The sequence below is a fragment of the Typopeltis vanoorti genome, chromosome 10 (genome assembly GCF_054136105.1).
Source record: "Typopeltis vanoorti isolate ZY-2024b chromosome 10, IOZ_Tvanoo_1.0, whole genome shotgun sequence".
Lineage (NCBI taxonomy): Eukaryota > Metazoa > Arthropoda > Arachnida > Uropygi > Thelyphonidae > Typopeltis > Typopeltis vanoorti.
Window position 1 is genome coordinate 77,752,094 of NC_143558.1, and position 24,741 is coordinate 77,776,834.

General features: G+C 35.2%; 1 protein-coding gene across 3 annotated transcripts in view; it reads right to left on the reverse strand.

Annotated features, from left to right (window-relative positions):
- LOC150102528 (osmosensitive cation channel TMEM63C-like) overlaps positions 1–24,741 on the reverse strand; it is a 491,876-nt gene that overhangs the window by 224,108 nt on the left and 243,027 nt on the right. For all 3 annotated transcript variants that reach the window (XM_090398766.1, XM_090398765.1, XM_090398767.1), the window contains exon 12: positions 16,779–16,912. In XM_090398766.1, coding sequence (XP_090254892.1) covers positions 16,779–16,912 — 134 coding nt within the window. The remainder of the gene's footprint in view (positions 1–16,778; positions 16,913–24,741) is intronic.

Sequence of the window (24,741 nt, forward strand, 5' to 3'; positions counted from 1 at the left end):
GAGGAGAAGCCATTCGGATAACAGGGTAATCAATCTGTTTTGTGGGATAAGTTTGTTTATTATTACACACAGGAAAATGACCTTTTATGAACATTCTAGTTTTTAAAGTGGTAACTATTTTGCTTGTATAACAGTTGGAAATTTTTACGTATAAAGCATGCGAATTTGCGTGTTGCTGACATACATTGCCCTATTCCTTTCCTCCCTCTTCAGCATGAACTGATTCTTCTTGGCACAGTGCCAGCTTTGGTTCTCTCATCTGTGGGCAGACAATACTTACATATTCATGAACCGGCACAGTATATATGTCTATGTGTACAAACACACATGTTAATACTTGCTAATAGTAATGGCAGTTATGTTTGTAATGTTCATTTCTGTATTTCATTACTTATTTTTAACGTTATTAACAACACCACACAATTTTATCAAAGAGATGCTTTATTAGCTGCTTATATTTTGCTGAATTTCAACTGAGCATCATCAGAGCACAACACACTTGTACACGCGATAGTGAGTGAGTGAAACAGTACAACTGCAATGGACAAAAGATCTAAAGTCTTATTTTTTTGCACCCTTTAACGAGGAAAAAAAAAAAGCTATGTGGGAGTTTCTCTTAGGATAACAGTCTCTCAAATTTTTGGCAAATTAATGCAACCATATCTGTTAAGGTTGGGAGAATTCTTCAAAGCCAATGCTGATTCAAAAAAGAATCTTTCCGATCTGTAACGACTCCTAAATAGCGCATTCGTTTTCTTCCATCTAATTCTGAGTGAAGGAGTGTCCAAAGCATGGTCTACCAGTCCTGATTTGCCATAGTGATAGTAGCGAATGTATTTTTCATGTTCTTCCAAGCAGATGTTAACTAATCTTCCTGTTTGCCCATAATAGGCGAAGTCACAGGGAACTTCATACACTCCTGGGTGTACTAAAGGGTGAAGTTTATCCTTAGATGAGCAGATCAGGATTGCTAGTTTGACATGAGGTTTGAAAGTGGTGCGAAGGCCATGTTTCATCAATACTTTGGCAATCTTTTCTGATGTACCTCTGACATAGGGAACAGAAATGGTCATGTTGTGTTCTTGTATATTAGGGGAGAGCAGAGTAATGGGCTTATGTAGTATTTTGTAGGGATTATAGCAGTTGGCTTAGAACGTATGGTGCAGATATTTGTGTTCTGCAGTAAGAGCTGTATCGTTAGAAGGCTCTGGCTCTGTGTGCATGTGTTTTTAAAATTCCATACTGTTGGACTGGATGATGATGTGATTGTTTATGTACGTATCTTCCTGTGTGTGTGTGTGTGTGTGTAGGCTTTCTGTGAATGGAAAAGGATAGTGATCCATCTGAAAGGCAGGTGACTAATGTGTCAAGAAATGATAAACAGTTATTTGATTCTTTTTCTACTATGAAGTGGATTTTAGGATGTTGGCTGTTTAGGTAGGTGGCAAACCCATCCAAAATGCCTTGTCCATGGGGCCAGATGGCGAACACATCATCTACATAGCGTAACCACACTCGTGGCTTGTATTTAGCTGTAGTAAGTACTTTGTTTTCAAAGTGTTCCATGTAAAAATTTGCTAATGGGGGGAGGGGGGAGGGGGGGGACCCATCGCAGTGTCATTAATCTGTTTGTAAAATTTTCCTCCCCATGTAAAGTAACCTGCATTCATAGTATATTTAAATAATTCAAAAATATCGGAGGGAAATTTAGACTTGATTAAATCAAGAGCGTCTATAAGTGATACATTGGTAAATAAAGAGGTGACATCAAAACTAACCATTATGTCTGAATTTTTTAGGATAAGATTTTTAAGCAGTGTTTTGAAATGGGCTGAATTTTTTACAAAAGCAGAGGAGTTGCCAGTAAGGGGAGGCAAGCGACTTGGCTAAATGCTGGGCCAGTTTATATTGGGACTATCTATGCTATCGACTATGGGGCATAGGGGGATATTAGTTTTGTGGATTTTTGGTAATCCATAAATATGGGGTGATTTAACATGAGTTGGTTTTATTTTCCTGATGATTTCTTTGGGCCATGACGTCACTTTTTTCAGTAATTTTTGGACTTTTTTCTTTTGAGACCTTGTGGGATCTCTATGTATAATTTGATACGTGGAATCATCACATAGGAGATCTTGCATTTTTTTGTTATACTCTTCTTGATTATGATAACTGTTGCATTTCCTTTATCGGCTTTTGTAATAATAATATTTTCATTCTTATAACTTTTTAGGGCAGTTATTTGATTATGTGGCATATTGCTTTTGGAGATTTAGCCTTGTTTAGAATACTTGCTATATCTAGTCGCATGTTATTGGCCATTGCCGGCAGAAGATTGTGGATACTCAGTTCTACTTTCATCATAATATCTAATTTAGGAATTTGTTTGGACGTGACAGAAAAGTTATGCCCTAAAATGAGAGCGTTCTTGGCTTCTTCAGTGAGTGTTTCCGATGATAGGTTTATGACCACGTGGTGTCGTCGAAGTTGCGGTCGGGACTTCGTATGTTGGTGGTGTTGTAAGAGTTCGTATTTCTTCAGGCGTCTGCTTTTTACTTTTTAAAATTTTTTTTTGCTGCAACTTCGGAGATGTGATGTAGGACAGTTCACATTTCAGGATTTGACATGTTGATTAGTTCTTGTTGTAGAGCTGTGATGGAGCTGTTTAGCTTACTAAGCTCTATGCGAGTAGCAGCGATTTGTTCTTGGAGAAGCGCTAAACTTGCCCATCGATAAATACGATCTGCTAATTGTAACTTTTCTTTAAATTTCAGAAAAGATGGAATGATAGCAAAATATAAGCAGTTAATAAAACATCTCTTTGATAAAATTGTGTGGAGTTGTTAATACAGTTAAAAATAAGTCATGAATAACCGTCAACACCTAAGCTTATCTGTTACATTTCTGTATTTATAGATTTTTTTCGTTATTTTTGTATCCAGCAAAGTGCCTCGATACAAGGATGAAACTACTAGTGTTATTCAAGTCAATTAGCTAAACAAAAATAAGTGCATACTGTGACTGCACATGTGCATGCATCATTTGGCATTTTAAATAGTCACACTGAACTTTTTTTCCAATTCACTAATCTTACTGCTAAAGAATAAGTGAATCAATCTAACTGAAGATATGAAGGAAATAACAGGGTTTTTTTAATTGAAAGAAAATAAAAGAAAACTGGTTCAAATCTTGATGGTGTTACAGAATTTGAGATTGCTCATTATGAATTTATTTTTTTTTATTATTATGATTATTTTTTATGGCAAAGTTAAGACAATTTGGAGAAATTAGCATATAGATGGGGATCTCACAAATTCCTTTGTATCATTTACATACCACAGATTTTAAAACCTATGCAAAACATCCCCATTTAATTGATTTTTTATTAAGAATTTCATCCTAATCAAACTAAAATGAATGTGCGTGAGAGAGAGAGAGAGAGTGATGGGGATGTCCTTCACAGGCACCTCTACATGTATATTGTTCAATCCAGTTTGACTAAATTCAGAATACAGCTATTTGGCATTTACTTTTGGTAAATGATGCCTAAGGTCTCTGAAAAATTCAGTTCGATTGAAATAAAATGGGCAGATAGTTCCTCTGCAGACATTTTACACACTTATATCATTGTGTCACTTCCTCTTCAGATAATTATCTGTACAGATCACACTGTTCAAACATTTTTTGATCAAATTTAGAATATTGTTGCTTTGCATGTTATTTAAGGCAATCTGACAAGCTTTTACACAAGTGAACCAAAATGGAGTGTACATTGTAAAGGAAGAAGAAGATAAAATTCTGCACACACCACAATGTTCAATCGATTTCAATAAATTATTCCTTGATTTTTTTTTTTTAGGTGAAATAGGTAAGGCAATATGATATCTTATAAAAAGATCTAATATGTAAACATGTGAGCCAATTTTTTTAATTATTACTTTTATAAAAATCTCACCTATAATCTGATGCCAAGACTACTCTTCTCCTTAATTTGAAAATCCTTGCAATGCTCAATCAATCCAAACTTTACAGCTTCCATAACCAATATTCCCTAAACAATGATTTGACATTCTCCAGCGGGAAAAGGACTACCTTGTGAATTTCACTGCTAGCAAAATACATCCTGTCGTATTTCTCACAGGAAAAATCTTGTACACTTAATAATACTCCTATCTCCAAGGAGGAATCAGACTTCTCTCCTTGGACACAATACCACCATAATCACCTAAACCATCAAAATAACTTGGTATCCTTCTCTTCAAGATTACTCGTGTACAGCTGTTAACAAATTTTAATCCTACCATCACCCCAACCTTATAATTCTGTTCTCACATTAGGCATGACACAAAAATCTTTCCTAAAAATGCTTAATTCTTTCCAGAAGAGAAAATCCAGTTAATCAATAACCCTCTGTTCTCCCCTTCTCTCTCTCTCTCACACACACACACATTCATTCATTCCAATCACTTTCTTGTGGATATCCTGTTACCTTATGCCTGTTTTATAGGTATTCATAGGTAGTACTGTTTGCAAAACTGGCTGCAAAACCCTCTTTCTTTCCATCTATTTCTCTCTTCTTTGGAATGTTTCAATATGATGTTTTCCACATGATGAGTTTTACAATTTCTTGTGCATGAAGTTGACAATATGTATTGGGGGGGGGGGGGAATTCACATATCTATATAAAGTGGATGACATTTTTTGATTTTTTCTTCTCAAACATTAATTTTTGTAGGTCATTTGCACACGTATCTGTAAATCAGTTACTAACTGAAGTTGGCTAGCAGCAGTATGATGTAGATCACAAAGTGATATGACTTCTCCACAAACAATAGTGAATTTTAAATTAAAGATACCAAGAAATTATATACTTGGTTTAATCCTTTATCCAAGTGTAAGCAAACAAATGCATTTTTTTGCACAGATTAACAAAGTATTTTCAGGACTGGGGAAACTCACATATAGAAGCTAATGAATTCACGTCACTTGCCTTAGTATCCCACAATGCAAAGCACATATCCTTATGGGTATGTATAATGCTATGTATTATGGGAATGGTGAATTTTCTATATGGCTATTCACCAGATGCATGCCGCTTTGGGGAATTGTTCAGAAATTAGTTGCATATCAGTGAATGGTCTAAGGGATTTTCATAGTGCTGTACAGTAGAGGAATCAAAGGATGTAAGCATCCCAATGCTACCTCTAAGCTATGTGCATACCAGTGAAAAAGGGAGCACCCACGCCTAGTAACTGCGTGCACAAAATTTCTAATTTACAGTCAACAATCAGTTTTTGAACATATAAAAACAAAGTATATGATAAATCAGACATCACTTATTATATTTAATAATTTCTCTAATGTCTCCACTCCAATATTACTGAAATCCATTCTCACTTGGATAATTTAATACATAATTAATACCGGCAAAAAGAAACAAAGTAATGTAAAGTAAAACAACTTAATAAATCAATGACTAGTTTCATACAACACCATTATGTACTTCTTCAGGTTGATAAAATAAATAAAGCAGTATTAACATGGAGATTTCTAAATAACAAACAATCATGTTTTTTTTTAAAATTCATTCAACACTTGGCAGACATTGAATGCAGGAATAAGAGGTCATGAGTGTGGATCATTGTTATAGGATATAACATATTTTATCTAATAGCCTAATTCAACAATTGAACAATGTTTGTTACAATGGGTCATACATAGTATCATCTCACTAGCCTTTTTAAATTTGTGTACACATAAGCATTAAATTTGATGTATGGTATTTGCCAACCGATGATGGTTTTGTTGGTGGTGTGAAAGGTCAATCCATATTTATAGGCTTATTTTTTCTCCACATCTCTGACATGTTCTTTTTGATGGACTTCAGAACTACGATCTGCTCAATGTAACAAACACAATTGCAACAGATTTTATACACTTCAAGTCAGGTTGATGTGATTATTTCAGCAATGTTAACTTCATGGAGATTTTTTTTTTTTTTTCTTTTTTTGGAGAGGTCTAAAGGCAACTTTTAAGTTATGTTCTTGTAAGACTTTTGCTATTTGGTGTGTAACATTTTTGATATAGGGTAAAGAAAACTGCACCTTAGTAGTCATGTGATTGTTGCCTGTGATGGTTTATTCAATACGTTATTAATAGTTGTGATGTTGTAACCATTTTTCTAAGAATGTTTTTAATCTAAGTTATTTTCTTTATCATCATCACTTGATAACAAAATGGGTCTCTCTTTTAATGTTTTGATGATGCCTTGATTTTGTGCAGGTGGCAGTGGGAAATGGCATGTAGATACTGAGCTGTATTAAACTTTTTTTTCTGTATACATCTTCAATTGAGATAAGAACACAGCCCTGATTTTGTGCAGGTGGCAGTGGGAAATGGCATGCAGATACTGAGCTGTATTAAACTTTTCTGTATACATCTTCAATTGAGATAAGAACATCCAAGAAGGAAATGGATTTATCTTTTTCTACCTCTGACATAAACTAGATGTTTTGATTTATACCATTAAGGAACTCAGTGATGAAAATATTGTTAATATACCTAAGCTCATACAATTTTTATTGTATTTTTCAATAGCTGATAGTTCAAACTTTTCCATGTATAGGTTTGCTAGATGTGGAAGCAGCAAAATAGAAGTCTGGGAATTTTAAGAAAGTGTTCTCTAGGACGTGTTTGACCACGTGGTTAGCCTAGTGGCTTTGTGCTTCGCAACCACATGCTTGGGGAAGGAGTGTCCCAGGTTCGATTCCCGTTGTAGACGTGAGGAATTTGAGGATCTTCCTCAGGCATAGCCAAGTTAGCCAGTCTTGGGTGCGGTCAGTAGGGTTTTTTCCGCCAGTTTATCTGGCGTTTTTCATCCCACAAACAGGCAAACTGGCCCATGAACATACGCTTCTACAGTCAAAAATATGTCCCCTCCAGCGGCAGACCAGGCGACGGGTCGGTTGGGAGTAGTACTAACAAGAAGTCGCATCTAAAGTAACACGCGGACCCTGCATGGAAAGCGGGAATAACGCATAGAAGAAGAAGAAGAGTTCTCTAGGACATGTTTGAAAAGTTACAAGTGGAAAATTGTCTTCTAAAATTGATTTTTCTCACTTGAAACAATGATGAATAAGCTCTTTACATCTAAAATAAGTAAAGAATGTAATGAAATGAATAAATTCTTTACATCCAGGATGTCCATGGTATTAAGTTTAATGTTTCTTATTTTGTTTATGAAATCCTTAGTTCTTTATATAAAATGTTTTTCCTACATGTGATGCTAGAAGGTGGATAGATATATTTACAGAGGTAATATTATTATTAGTTGACACCTCCAGGGTGTTCTACAACTCATCGAGGGAGGGCATCTGCTCTACAACTCCGTCTCCAGCATTCAATCACCAAATGACTGCAACTACATCAACGCCACCTACAGCCGACCACCACTGGCATTTCCACAAACAATCACAAACATCCATGCCCACGGCAGGATTTGAACCCGCAGTCTTTTGGCTGGAGAGTGGATATGCTATCCACTCGGCCAACCAGGCCAGCAAATATTGGCAAATATCTTGCATCCACTATGGGGTCTAAGTGGAATGTCGGCCTTGTGGATTTCTTATTAAATTTTGTTTGTCTTATTACGAACTGTCCAAGTTGGGTGAATATTTAATTGCTTGTATAAGGTGGTATCATTTAGTAGATCATTCACTGTGTTTATATTTGAATCCAAAATAACAATAATATTTCCTTTATCAGCTTTTAAGATTAGGATGCTCTCATGTTTTATAAGCTCTTTCAAAACATTATATTCAGCAGGGGAGATATTTCTAGATGGTAGTTTAGAATTTGTTAAAGTTGCCACCATTTATATACGTGGTATGTCCACTATATTTTTAAGATTTTGATTATAAGCTTTTTTTTTTTTTTTTTTTTTTTAATTGCCATAATATCAACTTTGGGAATGTGTTTAGGAGATATTGCAAAATTGAACCCTTTGGTTAATGTACTCTACTGCATATGTGAGAGAGCATATTAAGAAAATCATTCTTAACCCTTTCTGACCTGAATTGATTTTGTCCTTTAGGTCTAAAAAAGCAAGAGTATCAAGTATTTTTCTGAAAAATACATTTCAGGATAGGAATTCTGACTGACTGACTGATTTCATATGGAATCATATGGAATCAGTAGCAAATATTCAACTTCTGAGCTTATACTCTATAATCCAATATATGCATATTATTCAACTAAGTAATAAAAACCGATATTGGTAAGATTTATACGTATAATACATACCTGTTATTATATTTAAAAAAATGGAACTACGACGTACGATACCAATTGCAATCATTCGTCACGCAATATGGGCTACGAAAGCCAAGACAGTTAGTGATTCCAATTGGAATCACTAGGGCAGAAAGGGTTAATATGCTCTCTCACATATGCAGTAGAGTACATTAACCATAAACATAAGCAAATATCAGGCTTGATTTTTGCTACACTGGTTTGTACATCATATCATCTCAGTACTATTAAATTTATATACATAAGCATTAGTAATTTGACAATTGATGATGGTTTTCATTGATGGTGTGAAAGACTAGTCCAGATTTATATGCTTATTTTTTCTCCACATCTCTGACATATTCTTTTTTGACAGATTTCTCCAGAACATCAAAAAAAAGTAGTTAATTCTTTAATTTATTTAAGTATCAATTTAATAATTATGAATATTACAAGCCATGGGACTATGAATTCCACAGTATATATACTCATGGTAAGTCTGTTTTCAATAAGTACTGCAAATTTGAAAAGATGCATATAAAACAATAGAGATTGTTTAACAGACTAGATTTTCAGAAGAGAAACTGGGACTATTGTGTTATTCCCAAGTTTCTTAGAATGAAGAAATTTGAAAAGAAATTTCAGAACAAAAAAATCCAATATAATTTACAAAAGAGCTTTTTTAGCAAAGCTCTGTAAAGAATTTCCAACACCCGATTTGTATTATCAGAGATAGATGAACTATATGAATGTCATTCAAATTTAGCACAGTCTTTCAAAAGACCTGTGGAATTTAATAGAGTAACCACAATTAAATCAGAACATTTGGCTAATAAACAGATGATTGCATTGAAAAAGTAATTCAATAATCTATTAAAAGGTAAATTTAATCAACAAACCATTCTTCCAGTAGAAAAAATAGTACTTTGATTAAGTACTATTTTTTTTAAGTACATCTGTTTATTAGCCAAATATTCTGATTTAATTGTGGTTACATATCGTTGCACAATATGAAAACATTTTTAGCAAACATTTTCTCAGAATAGGAAGAGTATTTCTATTCTACTAACTTCCAGAACATTTTGTCATCATGATGAGCTTTTAAAGCTGTTATTTTGTAAATTAATTATTTCCATTTCCAAGTCTTCTGTATTACTTAGCTCGAAGTAATTGGAAGCAGGTATATCATCTACAGTAACATTAAACAGATTTAGGAAAAATCTAACAACAGGTTTCTAAAGTCACAGAATCTTGAAAGCGGGAAGAAAACTCTTCTAATAGTGTGTCAATGATTTTTATATATTATGTACTGCTAAAGGTTTCATTATTCAAACTTTCATTGATATGGTTTACGTTTGGAAAATGTGAAAACGTATTCTTCGTCAGATCAGATTTCAATAGTTCCAACTTGCACTTGAAAGATTGACTGCAGTAATCATATCAGCAATATGAGAATTTTTTTCCCTTGTAATTGTAGATTTAAATCATTAAACTTTGCTATTATATTTGTTAGAAATCCAAGATCTATTAACCAATTTTTATTTTCTAATTCTTTGTAAAAATCGCCTCTTGATGTAATAAATTCTTTCATTTGCGGCAAAAGAATAATAAATCGCTCAAGTATTTCACACCTCTGCTCAACCACTTCACTTCAGTATGTAATAGTAGGTCGTCATTTTCAGCATTTTCATCTTTCAAAAGTAATTTAAATAACTTGTGTTGAGTTGCTTTTATCGAATTAATAATTTTTGTAACAATTGACATTACATGTTTAAAATTGACAGTTTTAGCATAGGGGTGCTTCAGGGTCAAAGCTGTATAACTGAGAGGAGACCTCCACTTTGCCTTTAAAGGAATGTGGAGAACCGACCAGGGCTTCTGACCTAATGTCCAATCCTCACCTTCTCGTGGTGCACCCTGTTGGGTCTCTACCCGGATACTGAACGAACGAGGATGGGCTGGCAATTTGGGACTTAGCTGACCAAATTGTATTCTTATTGGCTTAACCCACAATATTCAATGATGGAACAACATGAGAGAATTTCATGTCGGCTGGGTCGTCGCCCGGTTAAACAAGGCCCCTGTTGATTTCGCCAGGGAACCAAGGCGAACAGCGAAAAGTCAGCTAATGGAACAAATCCAAAAGCACACCCAAACTCAAAATCACCAGAATTGAAGATCAGTACTATCAACATAAGAACCTGAGTGGCAAAGAAATGGAGCTAGCTGAGGCCTGAGGAATTAGATAAGTACCAGATAGCCATAACAGGGGTAACTGAAACAAAAAAGACAAAAACTGATGAGCTCTTTCTGAGCAATAAATACAAAATGTTCAATTCAGGCAATGACAATCGAGGAAAAGAAGGAGTAGCCATAGTATTCAACACTAAATCCGAGGCTAATTTTCTTGAATGGCAGGCAATTTCAAGTAGAGTGATGCAGGTAAATATCAGAATGGGGAACTGGACAATGAGACTTATTTGTGCCTATGGTCCCATCCCACAGAAGGTTCTACTAAGGTAGAAGTGGAGGAATTTTTTGAGGCTCTAGAGAAAGCAACTGACACAATGAAAAATTGGTCCTTGTTGGATATCTAAATAGCAGAGTAGGAAATGATTGTCAGACATACAAAAATATTTTGGGAAAATTTGGAGAAAAGAGCAGAGCTAATAATAATGGCAAATACTTGTTGGATTTCTGCTCAGGTTATTACTAACACCATGTTCCAACATAAAAATGTGCACAAATTCACATGGAGAGAAGAGGCAAGGAATAAGAAAAGTCTCAATGACTATGTTATTGTTGATAGTGATGTTTTCTCTCTGATGCAGGACACTAGAGTGTTCAGAGGATTTGAAATTGGAAATGATCACCATTTAGTCTTAAGCAGGATAAAATTGAATTTCATATTGAATTTCAATTTTATTCAAGAAATTTTTCTTGAATATTATTCAAGAAAAAATGAAAGAGTTTGGAACAGGAATCAAACCTTGGAGATTCAGTGGCAAGCTCTGAAGAAAACATTGATTGATTCTGCCAGAGAGGCATGTGGTGAGGTTGTCTGCAAGGACAAAAAAATCAGAACTCCCTGGAGGACACAGAAAGTTAAAAAGGCAGTGAAGAAAAGAAGAAAGCATATCAAATGTTTCTGGCAAATAAGTCAGCTTGTGCTCTTAGAGAATACAGAGACAAACGTAAGAAAGCTAAACACTGCGTAAAACTAGCTAAACAAAAGTCATTGTAAGACTTTGGTAAGAACATAGAAAATAAATATCAAGAAGGTGGCTACGTATTCTGCAGGTTGTTGAAGCCCAGAAATGAAGAAAGAGTGTTGTAAAAGGAATTAGAGATGATAAAGGTGATATGAAAACTGAAGAAAAAGATATCCTTGAAGTATAAAGTAATTACTTTGTAAGATTGCTAAATGAAACTAGCAGTGATGACAGCACAGTGATAAAAAACACAGACCAGGCATGCAATCAGGGAAACATATCCATACTTGAAGTAAAAAAAGCCATCAAAAGTCTGAAATGTGGAAAGGCAGCTGGAGTAGATGATATCTGAGCAAAAATGCTCAAGTATAGAGGTATAAAAGTTTTACAGTGGCTACACTGCACAGTTCAGATGGCCTGTACAGAAGGACAAATTCCAGATGATTGGAGTACAGCTCTCTTAGTAGTACCCGTATATAAAAAGGGAAATAAAACTGATCGTGAGAATTACAGAGGCATTTCTCTACTGAGTGTTCCTGGTAGATTTATGCCAGTATACTTGAGTAACGGTTGAGAATGATTGTGGAAGAGAAGCTTGGTGAGGAACAAGCTGGATTGAGGCCAAATAGAGAATAGAGGCTGTCAGGATCAGATATTCACTTTACGACAAACAGTTGAGAAGTCATGGGAATATAACAAAGATTTCCATTTAAGTTTTGTAGAACTGGAAAAAGCATATGACAAGGTGCCAAGAGAGAAGCTGTTCAAATGCTACAGTTGTATGGTGTGAGTGGATCATTATATCAAGCAATACTTAGTCTTTATTTGAGTTGTAAGTCAGCAGTTAGAATTGAAGGAAATACAGGGAGATGGTTTAATGTTAAATCTGGTGTCAGACAAGGATGTACATTATCACCTCTGTTATTCATTATCTATATGGATTACATTATGAAGGAAAGCGGTATTAAACCTGATATCAAAATCGGAGATGTTAATGTCAGCTCATTGCTTTATGTAGATGATGTTATACTTCTAAATACATCCGCTACAAGTCTGCAAGATTCCCTGACTAAATTGAATAACTGTTGTGATAGATATGGTATGAAGGTCAGCAATAACAAGACAAAGACAACGAAAATAGGCAGAAGTATTGAAAATATCAGCTGCATTGTGAATGGAGAACCTATAGAACAAGTAAAACATTTCAGCTACTTAGGCACGATTTTTAGTGAAGATGGTAAATTAAATATGGAAATAGACAACAGAATCAACAAAGTTGGTAAGGTAGGAAGTCAACTGAATAAATTTATATGGAATAAGAGAGAAATTAGTCAAAACACTAAATTAGCTGTATACAAAACAGTGTTCAAACCAATTTTAACTTATGGATCTGAGAGCTGGGTCAGAAGTAAAACACTTGACCAAAGACTAGAGACTGTAGATATGAGAGTCCTGAGAAAGACTAGGGGGCCTGAAGAGATGGTATCAATGGCAATATCATATTAAAAATGAGGATATTAGGAAAGAGCTTGACATTGTTAGCATTCAGGAATATGTTAACAGAGCTAATCTCAGGTGGTATGGTCACTTAAACAAAATGGGAGAGGAAAGATTAGCAAAACAAGTGTTCTCTGCCAGGTTGGTAGGAAAAAGACCCAGAGAAAGACCAAGATATAGGTGGATTGATATGGTAAAAAGTGCCTTAGAAGATAGAAATATAAGATCTGACAATGTTGTAGCTTTGACAGGTAACAGATTAATTTGGTAGAAAATTGTAGCTAGGAAGTTAGTAATGGTGTAAATTTTTAACATAGTACTATCATATCTTGTACACCCCCCCCCCCCCCGAGGGTAAATGTCAGGAATTTGATGATGAGTTTAGCATATAACATTTACTGATCAATAAGACAATGATATGCAATAAATTTAGGAAATAAAAGGTCCTGTCTGCTCAAGCCAATAAATCCATTTTCCTTATCAGTCATTGCTTGTGCATTGTTAGTAATTGAAGTTAATTTATGAATTGGTAATTTTTTGTATGGTACAAAATCTTTAAAAATGGAAAATATATCCTCTCCTCTAGTGTGCACCTTCAATGGAAGAATTTTAAGAAATTCTTCTTTTGTAGAAAAATCATCAAATACGTTTTCACTGAAATTGCTAACTGTGATGCATCTTATGTCTATCGATTCATCCAGCTGTAGCGAAAAGAAAACACATTTTTTCCATATCATTTGCTAATTCTGTTTCTAAATAAACTGCAATCGATTCAATTCTTCTAGTTACAGTTCTTGCTGATAACTATTTCGGTTTTATTTTTGAAATCTTCAAAGAGCGAATCTGCAGCTTCTAGCATAGCTTCTTTAATTAAATCTCCATTTATAAATGATTTTTTTTTTAGCTAGCAAATGCGAAATTTTAAAAGATGTGACTGTTGCTGCTTTTGGCTGTAACAGCAACGGTTTAGTAAAAAAAACTTTGCTGTTTAGTAATGGATGATTACAAAGATAAAATCTTTTTTTTTTCTTATTTCAGATTTCACTGGATAGTTCAAAATTAAAAGTGGCATGAATGGTTTTGAAATATCTTTCTATATTACTTTTTTTAGAAATCGCCATATTATTATTGCATAACAAACAAATACATTTTCCATTTAAGATTGATAATGCAATACTTTTCCTCCCAATTATCAATTAAAATAGTACGTTCTTTTCCTTTCACATTTATCCATTATAAAGGGTTAAAAATATTTTTGTAAACAAAGTATTTTATATTTGCACTGATAGTGGGAGTGATTCAACGAACACACACATACTAAAAAACAAAGGGTTCTAACAACATTTAGAAGTGGTGTGAAGGGTAGTGAGAGCAGTTGCATTGATAACTAGATGATGTCAACAACTCAAACTACTTATGATCAGTGGTCTCTCATCTTAATAGGCACAAATAAAGCAGTTTCCAATGATTTCTCTGAGGGTGCACTAAAAATCACTGCGGGCACCACGACGCTCGAGGGCGCTGAGTTGCAGACTCCTGCCATAGAGAATTTCGAACCCAGAGAGTTAGTCTGAGAATGATGTTGCTCTATACTCAAGTCAACCAGATCATAAACGAGGAAAAAAATGTTCTTTCTGTACATTGATCATGCTAACTTTTTATTTTCTTTTTTTTGATATATTAAAGCATTATACCACACTGCAACAGCAACAATCCAACTTCACACAAGTAGCAATAAAATATCAATTGAAAAAGGTGTCCGACAAGGAAACTATCACCCAAAATCTTTACAGCAGTCCTTCAAGAAATATTTAATATAAACTGGACAAACTTTGGTATAAAAATTAATAATAACAGAAACTTAACACACCTAAGCTATGCAGATGATATCATAATTTTTGCAAACACTCCAGAAGCCCATAATATAATAATAGAAGCCCTATATCATGAAAGCAGAAAAGTCAGTCTAAAAATAAACAGAGAAAAAACTAAAATCGTTTTTAATCATTTTGTAACACCAAAAAACATAATAATAGAAAACAATTTCTTGGAAAGAGGAGTCTTTTCGTATACATACTTAGGTCATCTCATTGATCTAAACTGTGGACTCCAAAAGGAAATAAATAGGAGAGTTCAACTTGCTTGGGGTGCATTCAGAAAATTGAAAAGCATTTTTCAAAACAATGATGTCCCACTCTGTTTAAAAAGGAAGACATTTAACCAGTTAATACTTCCAGTCATCACAACAGAAACTTAACACACCTAAGATATGCAGATGATATCATAATTTTTGCAAACACTCCAGAAGACCTTAATATAATAATAGAAGCCCTATATCATGAAAGCAGAAAAGTCAGTCTAAAAATAAACAGAGAAAAAACTAAAATCATGTTTAATCATTTTGTAACACCAAAAAACATAATAATAGAAAACAATTTCTTGGAAAGAGTCTCTTCATATACATACTTAGGTCATCTCATTGATCTAAACTGTGGACTCCAAAAGGAAATAAATAGGAGAGTTCAACTTGCTTGGGGTGCATTCAGAAAATTGAAAAGCATTTTTCAAAATAATGATGTCCCACTCTGTTTAAAAAGGAAGACATTTAACCAGTGTATACTTCCAGTCATCACACATGGTTGTGAAACTTGTCGCTAACAAAAGCACTAGCAAATAAACTAACAACAACTCAAAGAAAAATGGAGAGGTTGATGCTAGGCATCACATTAAAAGATAAGCGAAACTCCTGAATAAGAAGCCAGACTCACATCACTGACATCATTCGTCACCATAAGCGACTAAAATGGAAATGGATCGGACATCTAACCAGGAGAGAAGATGAGCGATGGACCAGTAAACTAACTAACTGGATTCCAAAAGAAACATTAGACATATCTGCAAGGAAATGTGTTTTGCATTATGGGAGATATTGAGATAGGAGGAGTGTTAGTAGCTTGCTCCACCTTTGCAAGGAGTCATCCTGGTGTTGCACCACCTTACCCCAGTCCTGAAGATACTTTCAGGAGCAAACTTTGTTTGCTCACACTTGGATAAAGGATTAAACTAAATTTATTATATTCTAACCAAGTGAAAAATAAACTTTCAACATCTTTCTCTAAATCCAGAGTAATTTATTAAAAAGGTAGCACACCATTTGACAACTCCTATAGGTAGAGATGACCTTGCTAATGCTTCTGGCTGGTATCTCCACTTGGGCCTGGCTCCCACTGAAGAGACCTCAATAAAGGTCGAAACTAGTCTGGGTAGTGGCCCTTCCCTTGATGCATAACATTAGACATAGACATATCTGCAAGGAAATGTGTTTTGCATTATGGGAGATACTGAGATAGGAGGAGTGTTAGTAGCTTGCTCCACCTTTGCAAGGAGTCATCCTGGTGTTGCACCACCTTACCCCAGTCCTGAAGATACTTTCAGGCAAAAACTTTGTTTGCTCACACTTGGATAAAGGATTAAACTAAATTTATTATATTCTAACCAAGTGAAAAATAAACTTTCAACAAAAGAAGGGAAACGAAGCCGAGGAGGTACTAAAAGAAGGTGGAGTGATGAACTGTCAAAATTTGTTGAGAAAAACTGGTCAACCATTGCCAAGAACAGAGAAAGGTGGAAAGAACTGGAGGAGGCCTTTGTCCAGCAGTGGACAGAAAATGGCTGTAAAGAAGAAGAAAGCATTCCTATAAATCTATTGTAAAAATATTTCCTTTTTGACATATATCACACCCAAAATCAGTTAATGATTATATTATACAGAATACTTACATTTCTGCCATGGCCTCAGTCTGAAATGTAATGAAAGCAATTCCTAAAGGTTTCAGCAAGGCTGTTGATTTTTCTCTGTCAACAGCACATGACAGAGCATGCTCTTCTTCTGTATAATACTCCAATGCATCAACCTATACATAAAGACAAGTTTTCCTTAGAAACGTTTTTAAAAACCTTAATGAAAAATAACTTACTTAAACTGCCAAAATTTGCATTGTTAAGGGGAGAGGGGAATTGGTGTACAGGCTTTCAGAAGTTTTCTAATTTCCTGGAATGAAAAATAGTCACTTTACATTTTTCATACTCTCAAAAAAAAATATGTATTTTCAAATAAATTTATGGGAAAATAAATCACCCTGTTAACCTGGATGATATGAGACCTGCAAACATTAAAAAATACAGTGGAGAAACAATACCTTGAGTTAGTTCATATTATTTAAAATTTTGAATCACTATATTGGGATCATTATTAGGTATTATATACAGGGTGGCTATAAAATAACTTTCCCTCTTTGGAGGCATCTGTAGCTAAAACCAATGAGACCAATCTGTAGCTAAAACGGAATGAGACCAAATTTTATATTGAGACTTTTGAAGGCATGATTTCTGCAAAAAAAAGATTTAGTACCAAAAGTCGCCGATAGGTGAAATTTTGGCACTGGAGGAGCCAAAAATAAACGGATAATTACATTAAAGGCAGATAAAATGGAATAACAACATTTCGACGGTGTAAGCGACAGCCGCATCACTCATTCCAGTTGGATATGTGGCACGTTACAATGATGATAAGAATAATAATAATTAAACTAAAACAACAACTTGCGAGAGACACAGAAATTAACGTAGTCATTAAATTCACAGGTAATAAAGTAAAATTTGCATAATCCTTTTTACCTGTGTTTACTGCAAATATTTGATTGCTTTCAGCTCCGTCAGTACCAAAATTTCCCTTATCGGTGACTTTTGGTACTAATTTTTTTTTTGCGGAATTCATCTCCCCATGCCTTTGAAAGTCTCAATATAAAATGTGGTCTCATTCTGTGTATTAGTTTTAGCTACAGATACCTCCAAAGAGGGAAAGTTAATTTATGGCCACCCTGTATATATTATCGACTCATGAGATATCAAAAAACACAAGAATGTCATGTGTAGGCATGTGGCTAAGGAGATAAGAAACAGTTTATGTTTCTTAAATAGCTGGGGATCCAAAAAATTGAATGAAAGGAAAGACAAGGCCAGCTATCTCTGATTGGCTACCAGTGGAGATTGAATTGCCCACTCAGTCTCCAAAAGTTAGGGCTAAAATGGCCTCGCCTACTTTCCCTATATGAGAAATAAATGGTATTAGAGCTTTTTTTTTAAGTCAAGGATGAGAATTGGTTCAGTTACTGAAACTAAAATGTGCATGGATGTTAAGGAGCAGCTGTTGGTGTTCATGTTGGTGACTATTTCAGCAGATACCCATGAAAATTTCTGTGGAAAAGGCATGAGATAAAAGCAAAGTATCTATGAGAGAGTCAGAGCAAGTTTGTGAGGCATCAATTATTTTCAGAGGTTCCTAATGCCACTCCGCATATGAGAACAGTATTCTAAGGTAGGACAGTATTCCAAGGTAAGAAACAGTGTCTTGAACAGAAGAGGACACCAAGGTTCCTGAAGGTTGAGGGAATTATGTGATGTGTTTGTTTGTGTTAGATAGGGATAGAAATGCGAATCAGCCTAAGAAGAGAAATCTGATCTTGACTGGAGATGAGAATATTAATCAAAGTAAAAGGAGGCAAAATGAGATCTTTCTTATGAGAAATAAGACAGGACACCTGTTCACAATAGTTACTGCATAATGTACATAGAGACTGTTGTCTTTGATTGTGAATTAATTATATCTTCTTAAAAATAAATGCTATCTCTATTTCTGAGAGGAAGAAAATCAAAATTAATGAGAATTTTCTAGTCTGGCTACGTCAAAAAAGCATGACTTCACATTCCTTTCTATGAACTCTACCATCTGCAATCCAGCTATCCTGGGAAATCTCAATGTCCCCAATTCCAGCTGGCTCTCCTATTCCAATACCACTGATCAAGCTGGATGAGAACCAGAAGTTTTGCTATAAGTAATGAACTAACACAAATCGTACATCTATCTACTCAAATTCCTGATAACCTGTGCCACTCTCCAAATACTTAATCTCTTTTTGACCAGCTGTCCTTCCAAATACACCCTAGAGGTCACCTGTCCTCTTGGCAACTCTGACCACAATCTTGTACAAGTTTCCTCTCTCACAAAGCTCCCCTCGTCCAACCACTCCACACCCCTCATCCTCTGGATACAAAGAAACCAACTAGGATGACCTATGGAATTTATACACCTCCTTTCTATGGTCTGACTTTGTTTCTGCTCATCTGACCCTAACACCTGCTGCAAATGAGTTACATAAATTATTATAATTTAATGAAGACCTTTCCCAATTCCATTCAAAATTCCCTAGTTCAACCGAAAGTGTATCAAAACAGTTGAAGAAAAAAAATTTAGCTCACTGCATTTGGCTTACTTCAAGAACATCAGCTTCATACTCTGTATACCAAAGCAGGTAACATATGCAAATGTCATCAGCAGATCCAAATCTGATTTCATAAAGGCTAACAGCAAAAAAAAATTGCCTCCTGTTCAAATGGAAGCCATGCCTTCTGGTACCTAACTAAGGCTGTTTGACGCAACTTCTGTGTTTCCACATCTCTCTCATCATCATGGCACCACTGTTATTTTACCCAAAGAAAAAGCTGACCCCCCCTAGTATCACTCTTTTCTTCAAACTCCTACATTGATAACTAAGGGAAATCACTTCCTATCATAGGAATCCAAGCACTATATGTCTCCTTTAGTTTTTCAAGAAAAAAGAAATCAGAAAACTACTAAAAAATCTTCTGGTCCTGATGGCATCTCTCCAATTGTTCTCGAACCTTGTGATCCACGATTAACACCCATTCTGCATCATCTCTACAATCTACTATACATATCTGGTAGTTATCCCAATTCACAGAGGTTATCTCATATCCATCCTGTTCCTTAAAATGGTAATTTTAATGCAGTGTTTCAGCACTGCATCTATTCTACAGGTACCGCCATGGTCACTATTCCAGTGAATTGGCAACTATCATTCCTCCTTTTTCTGCTGCACCTGTTAATACAAGAGCAGCAGCTGTCCAGCATCCCTTTACTGTGCAACTGCAAATATACTAAACCTGCTTTCTCCTTTCCTCTTTTATTCCATCTACCTCTGTTCTCTAGAACAACCTCCCTCATGAAGTATTCCTAAACTACAACCCGCAGCAGCTCTTCAAAAAAAAAATCAGTAAACTATCTCAGTTCTCGTCTGCACCCCCACAAACAGCATCGATGTCCTTATGGGTTTCTTGACCTCTCAGATATGGGATCAATATATATATATATATATATATATATATATATATATTGATGAACGTTTTCATTGCCAAGCTGAAAATTGGAATTTCGTGTGGTGGCCAATTTTTTTTTACTTGATTGTGGCGTCCATGCGATAACGCGTGGTCGGCCGACCAGCGAGAACTCGCGTCACGCGATATCACGTGCTAAGGAAGTTAGCTAATTAATAAGCTTAGCAAACTTGATCTAATGTTCACAATAACAATCCTTTGTAGATAATTATCATTTTAGTGTATGACTAATCTTTCTTGAGTGTGAGTGAATCAGGCATAATGTATTTCATCATTGATGTCGATAAGTTCGCCAGGAGTTAAAAGAGAACTACAAACTTAAGTCATGATGGTCAAAAGTAAGTACTAAACAATAAATTGCTTCCCTAGCTGCAGTTCTGATGATAGCAAGATTTGTGTATAACAAAGTATTATTATTATTATTAAGAAAGACATCGAGCAAATTAGGGACTCATCAAGGGAGGCCATATACTACATGCACCAGCTATCATACTTGTTCTTGAATTCATTTACACTGCTTGCACACGCAATATCCAATGGCAATCCATTACAATCACGCACCACTCTATCAGAGAAAAATCTAGATCTCATCCCTTTCTGGCAGCATTCTCAGCTTCAAGGATACCTTCTTATCCTTTCTCTACCCTCCAATAAAATGAAAAATTCCATCAACTGAAATCCTGTATGACCCTTTCAGAAATTTTTAAGTCTCATATCACCTCTCTTTCTCCTCTTTGCTAATGTCAGCATTCTACAAATTCTCGTTTTGTCTTCGTGGTCAGTATTCCACAATTCTCCAACGTATCAGAATCATAATGGAAACCAAGAGACCAGACCCGTGCACAATAGTTCAAATAAGGTCTTATCAAGGGCCAAGTAAGGAGGCAAAACGACTTCCTTATCTTTACATGTTTCAGCATTGCAATTATCTTTGGAGTTGTATGTTCAATATTTGCTACATGAGCCTTGAGCTTCAACTTTCTATCTACTAATACTCAAAGATCCTGATCAGTTTCTTCTAGTAAATTCCAACAATATAATACGACATTGGATATCTTATCATGCCAAAGTGAACTGACATCCATTGCCCACAATTCCAGTCTATTTAAATCATTCTGCATATCAGCCACATTCCTGATTACCCGACCTATCTTTGAATCATCAGCAAATAGCTGTATGTCACCTGTCAAATCCTTCCCAATGCCATTAATGCACAGATTGAATAACAGTGGACCAAGGACTGATCCTTATGTTACACCACTGGTTACCTTAAATTTTGCAGACTCATATCCCCAGAATACCACTTTTTGATATCTGTCAGCCAATCATCCTCTTATCCATGCTAATATTTTATAACACAAATCCACATTCTCCAATTTATGCAAGTCGTCCATGCTGTATTCCATCAAAAGCCTTACCAAAATCCAAAAGTATCATGGTGTATCCATTCCCCCTTGTCTAGTTTAATTGTAACATTATCATAGATTGTGAGCAAGTTGCTAAAACATGACCTTCAAATAGTAAACTCATACTGTTCATTGCAAAGTAGAGATTCTCTGTCAATCCATTTCTGAAGGCGAGCCCTAAGCAACTTTTCTAAAATGTTCACCACCACTCCTGAGATAGTGATTGGTTGATAGTTGGATACATTGTTCTTTGCACCACCTTATGAAAGGGATTACCATACATTTTTTCAACTCCTGTGGAATCTTCCCTGTTCTGAGACTCAAATTATAAAAGCCAGATTAAAGGAATAGCCAGTTCAGCTGAACACTCTTTTAGCTCCTGTGCCGATATCCCATCAGCCCCTATTGCTGGATTCTTATTCAGTTTATGCAACAACTCTAATACCGCCTCCTCACACAACTGAGTTTCTTCATCCAGTGAAGAGGTAGAAGTAAGTTCAATGTTGCATACACTAGGTTGACAGCATTTAACAAAATGGGCACTTATTAGTTGAACAACCTCTTCTCCATCTGTAACCCTCACACCACCTGCATTCAGTATAGTTATTCTTTCGTATTCATCCTTTCTTTACTTGCAGCATATCGATAGAATTCTCTGAGGTTATCTTTAGCTTGCAGAGCCAGTTTCTTTTCGTAGTCAGACTTAAGCTTTCCATACAAGTTGCAACTCTTCTGATTTGCTACTTATAATTTTCATAACAGACGTCATCCCTATGCACATGGTGTTCCTTCCACATCATCCTTTTCTTACTGTTACTCGATCAATGTTAGGATAATCAAAGTCTCCCATTATGATTACTCCTTTTGCATCCATTGTCTTTATTTGGTGATGCATTTCTTCCTCATTAGCAACTGATCCACCAGGCCTGTAGAAATACCCTACTATGTATTTGAACTTGTTAGATTCCACCTCCCACCAGATATTCAAAATCACTACCACATGAAAAACTGTTACTAGTGTTGCAATCATAGTTCTCAACACTAACTAGATTCACGTCATCTGATATCATGAGCAGCATGCCCACTCCTCTCCTGTCTAGTCTTCCTAAAAACACTGTACCCTTTACATTCAATGCCAGTTAGTATGTGTGATTCTGATAGTCAGGTATAACTAATGCCTACAATCTGAGGTCCCAACATACTGACCAAGGCAACAAAACTCTACCCCATTTATTTCTGATACTCCTAGCATTCACGTACAGATATAATAAGCTACCTGCACTTACTTTTGTAGACTACTTGTCTGTTGTCTACGTGATACAGTTGTACAATTTTCAGATCTTTGTTCTTCTCTAGTGCCTTATATATGCAGACATCATTGCACATAGTTGATGGTTCCAAACTGGATGAAGACAAAGTCAAAATCATTCCCTCTTAATCATTTCCATGATGAAGTCCATTCCTGTCATTAACACAGTTATAAAACATTGTCACTATAACATACATATTCTCACCATTTCTCAAATTATAATTTGGTTTCTCTGACTCCTCTCTGTGTTAGGTCTCAAACCAGTTATTAGTTTTTCAAGACTTCTGAATACCAAATGCATTCAAGTGTAGGCCATCCCTCTTATACGAATCCAATCTTCTCTCAAACTCACATCTATTCCTTCTACACAGCCTATGTATCAAGTGATTTGTCATCATAGCCCTTCTTAAATCATTTTTGTCATATGAAGGTAATATGCTTATGATTTTCACTTTCTTACTCTTCACTCTCGCTTCTTCCAACAACCTTTTCGTGTTCGCTCTCTTATACTCAACTTATTGCTAGTTAGGTCATTAGCACTTACTACAATTATGATCTCATTTACTTTTCTTTTCTGTTTTTCAATTGCATTTGCTATAATTTTTAATTTTTGTTCCAGGAAAACTTGAAATTATAACCCGCTCATCAACAGCATGTTTTAATATAGAGGCAGCATACCAAATAATATCCTTTTTTACATTCATTGTTATTTACCTGATTTTCATTACTTACTAATTTATCTGATTTTATGCTTTGTAGTTTCTGCTTAATTTTCTTTTCCTCCCTATGTGTTCATTCAAATGCTTCGCCTATCTGTAATTCCCGCATTATCTCTCTAATAATCTGCTTTAACTTCACTATTTTGGTGGTCAATTCATTTTCAATAACCTCCTCAAGATCCTCAGCTTCTCTGCTCTTCTTAGCATTATGCTTCTTGTGCATTTTTGGCGCCATCTATAACTATATTTAATATTGCAATATCGTAACAAAAATATGTTATAAAACATAAAATGCTAAATACACTAATATGTACACTAATATACTATAAAACACTAATTTCCTAAGGAAAAACAAAATAAATGAGATAAAAATGACCAACTGATATTAGTGGGAATTTTATTATAAACTTGGGGTAAATCTAACCTTAAATAGTATGGCATGTAAACGGAATGAATCAGCAGAGATCATCTTACATTGCAATACAGGGATGGAAAACCACCAAACAGAAAAGGGACAGACCAAGGATAAGCTGGATCATTAATATTAAGAAAGCCGCTAAGATCAACAACCTTCAAGATCTTTCAAGAAAGACTTTTATTAAGAGAAGAGTGGAGAAGATGGACTTATGAAGTACTCAACCTGTCTTGATGGAAAAGAATCAATCATCAATTAATCAAATCTAACCTAAATTAGTTATGACTGAGTGAGAAGAGTTTCCATAGGATGAATGGCTTTTCTGATATACTGTGTCTGGCTGTAATGCTGTTTCTTTGTTTTAATTATGGAAGCAGCCCTATTCACTAGCACATTTGTCATCCAGCCTGTCATCATTTAAAGATTACATTTTGCACAGCACTATACCAGATTGTGTAACATGCTGCACTTGTGGTACATGTGATTGCTGTCATGATTATCATCATTAAATTCTAGATATGTACCATATGTATTTGACAGGATACTATAACAGTACCACATGAAAGTTTACATTACTACTAACTTCCTATTGACAATTTTACTACATATCACTTTATTATATATAAGGACTCCAATATGA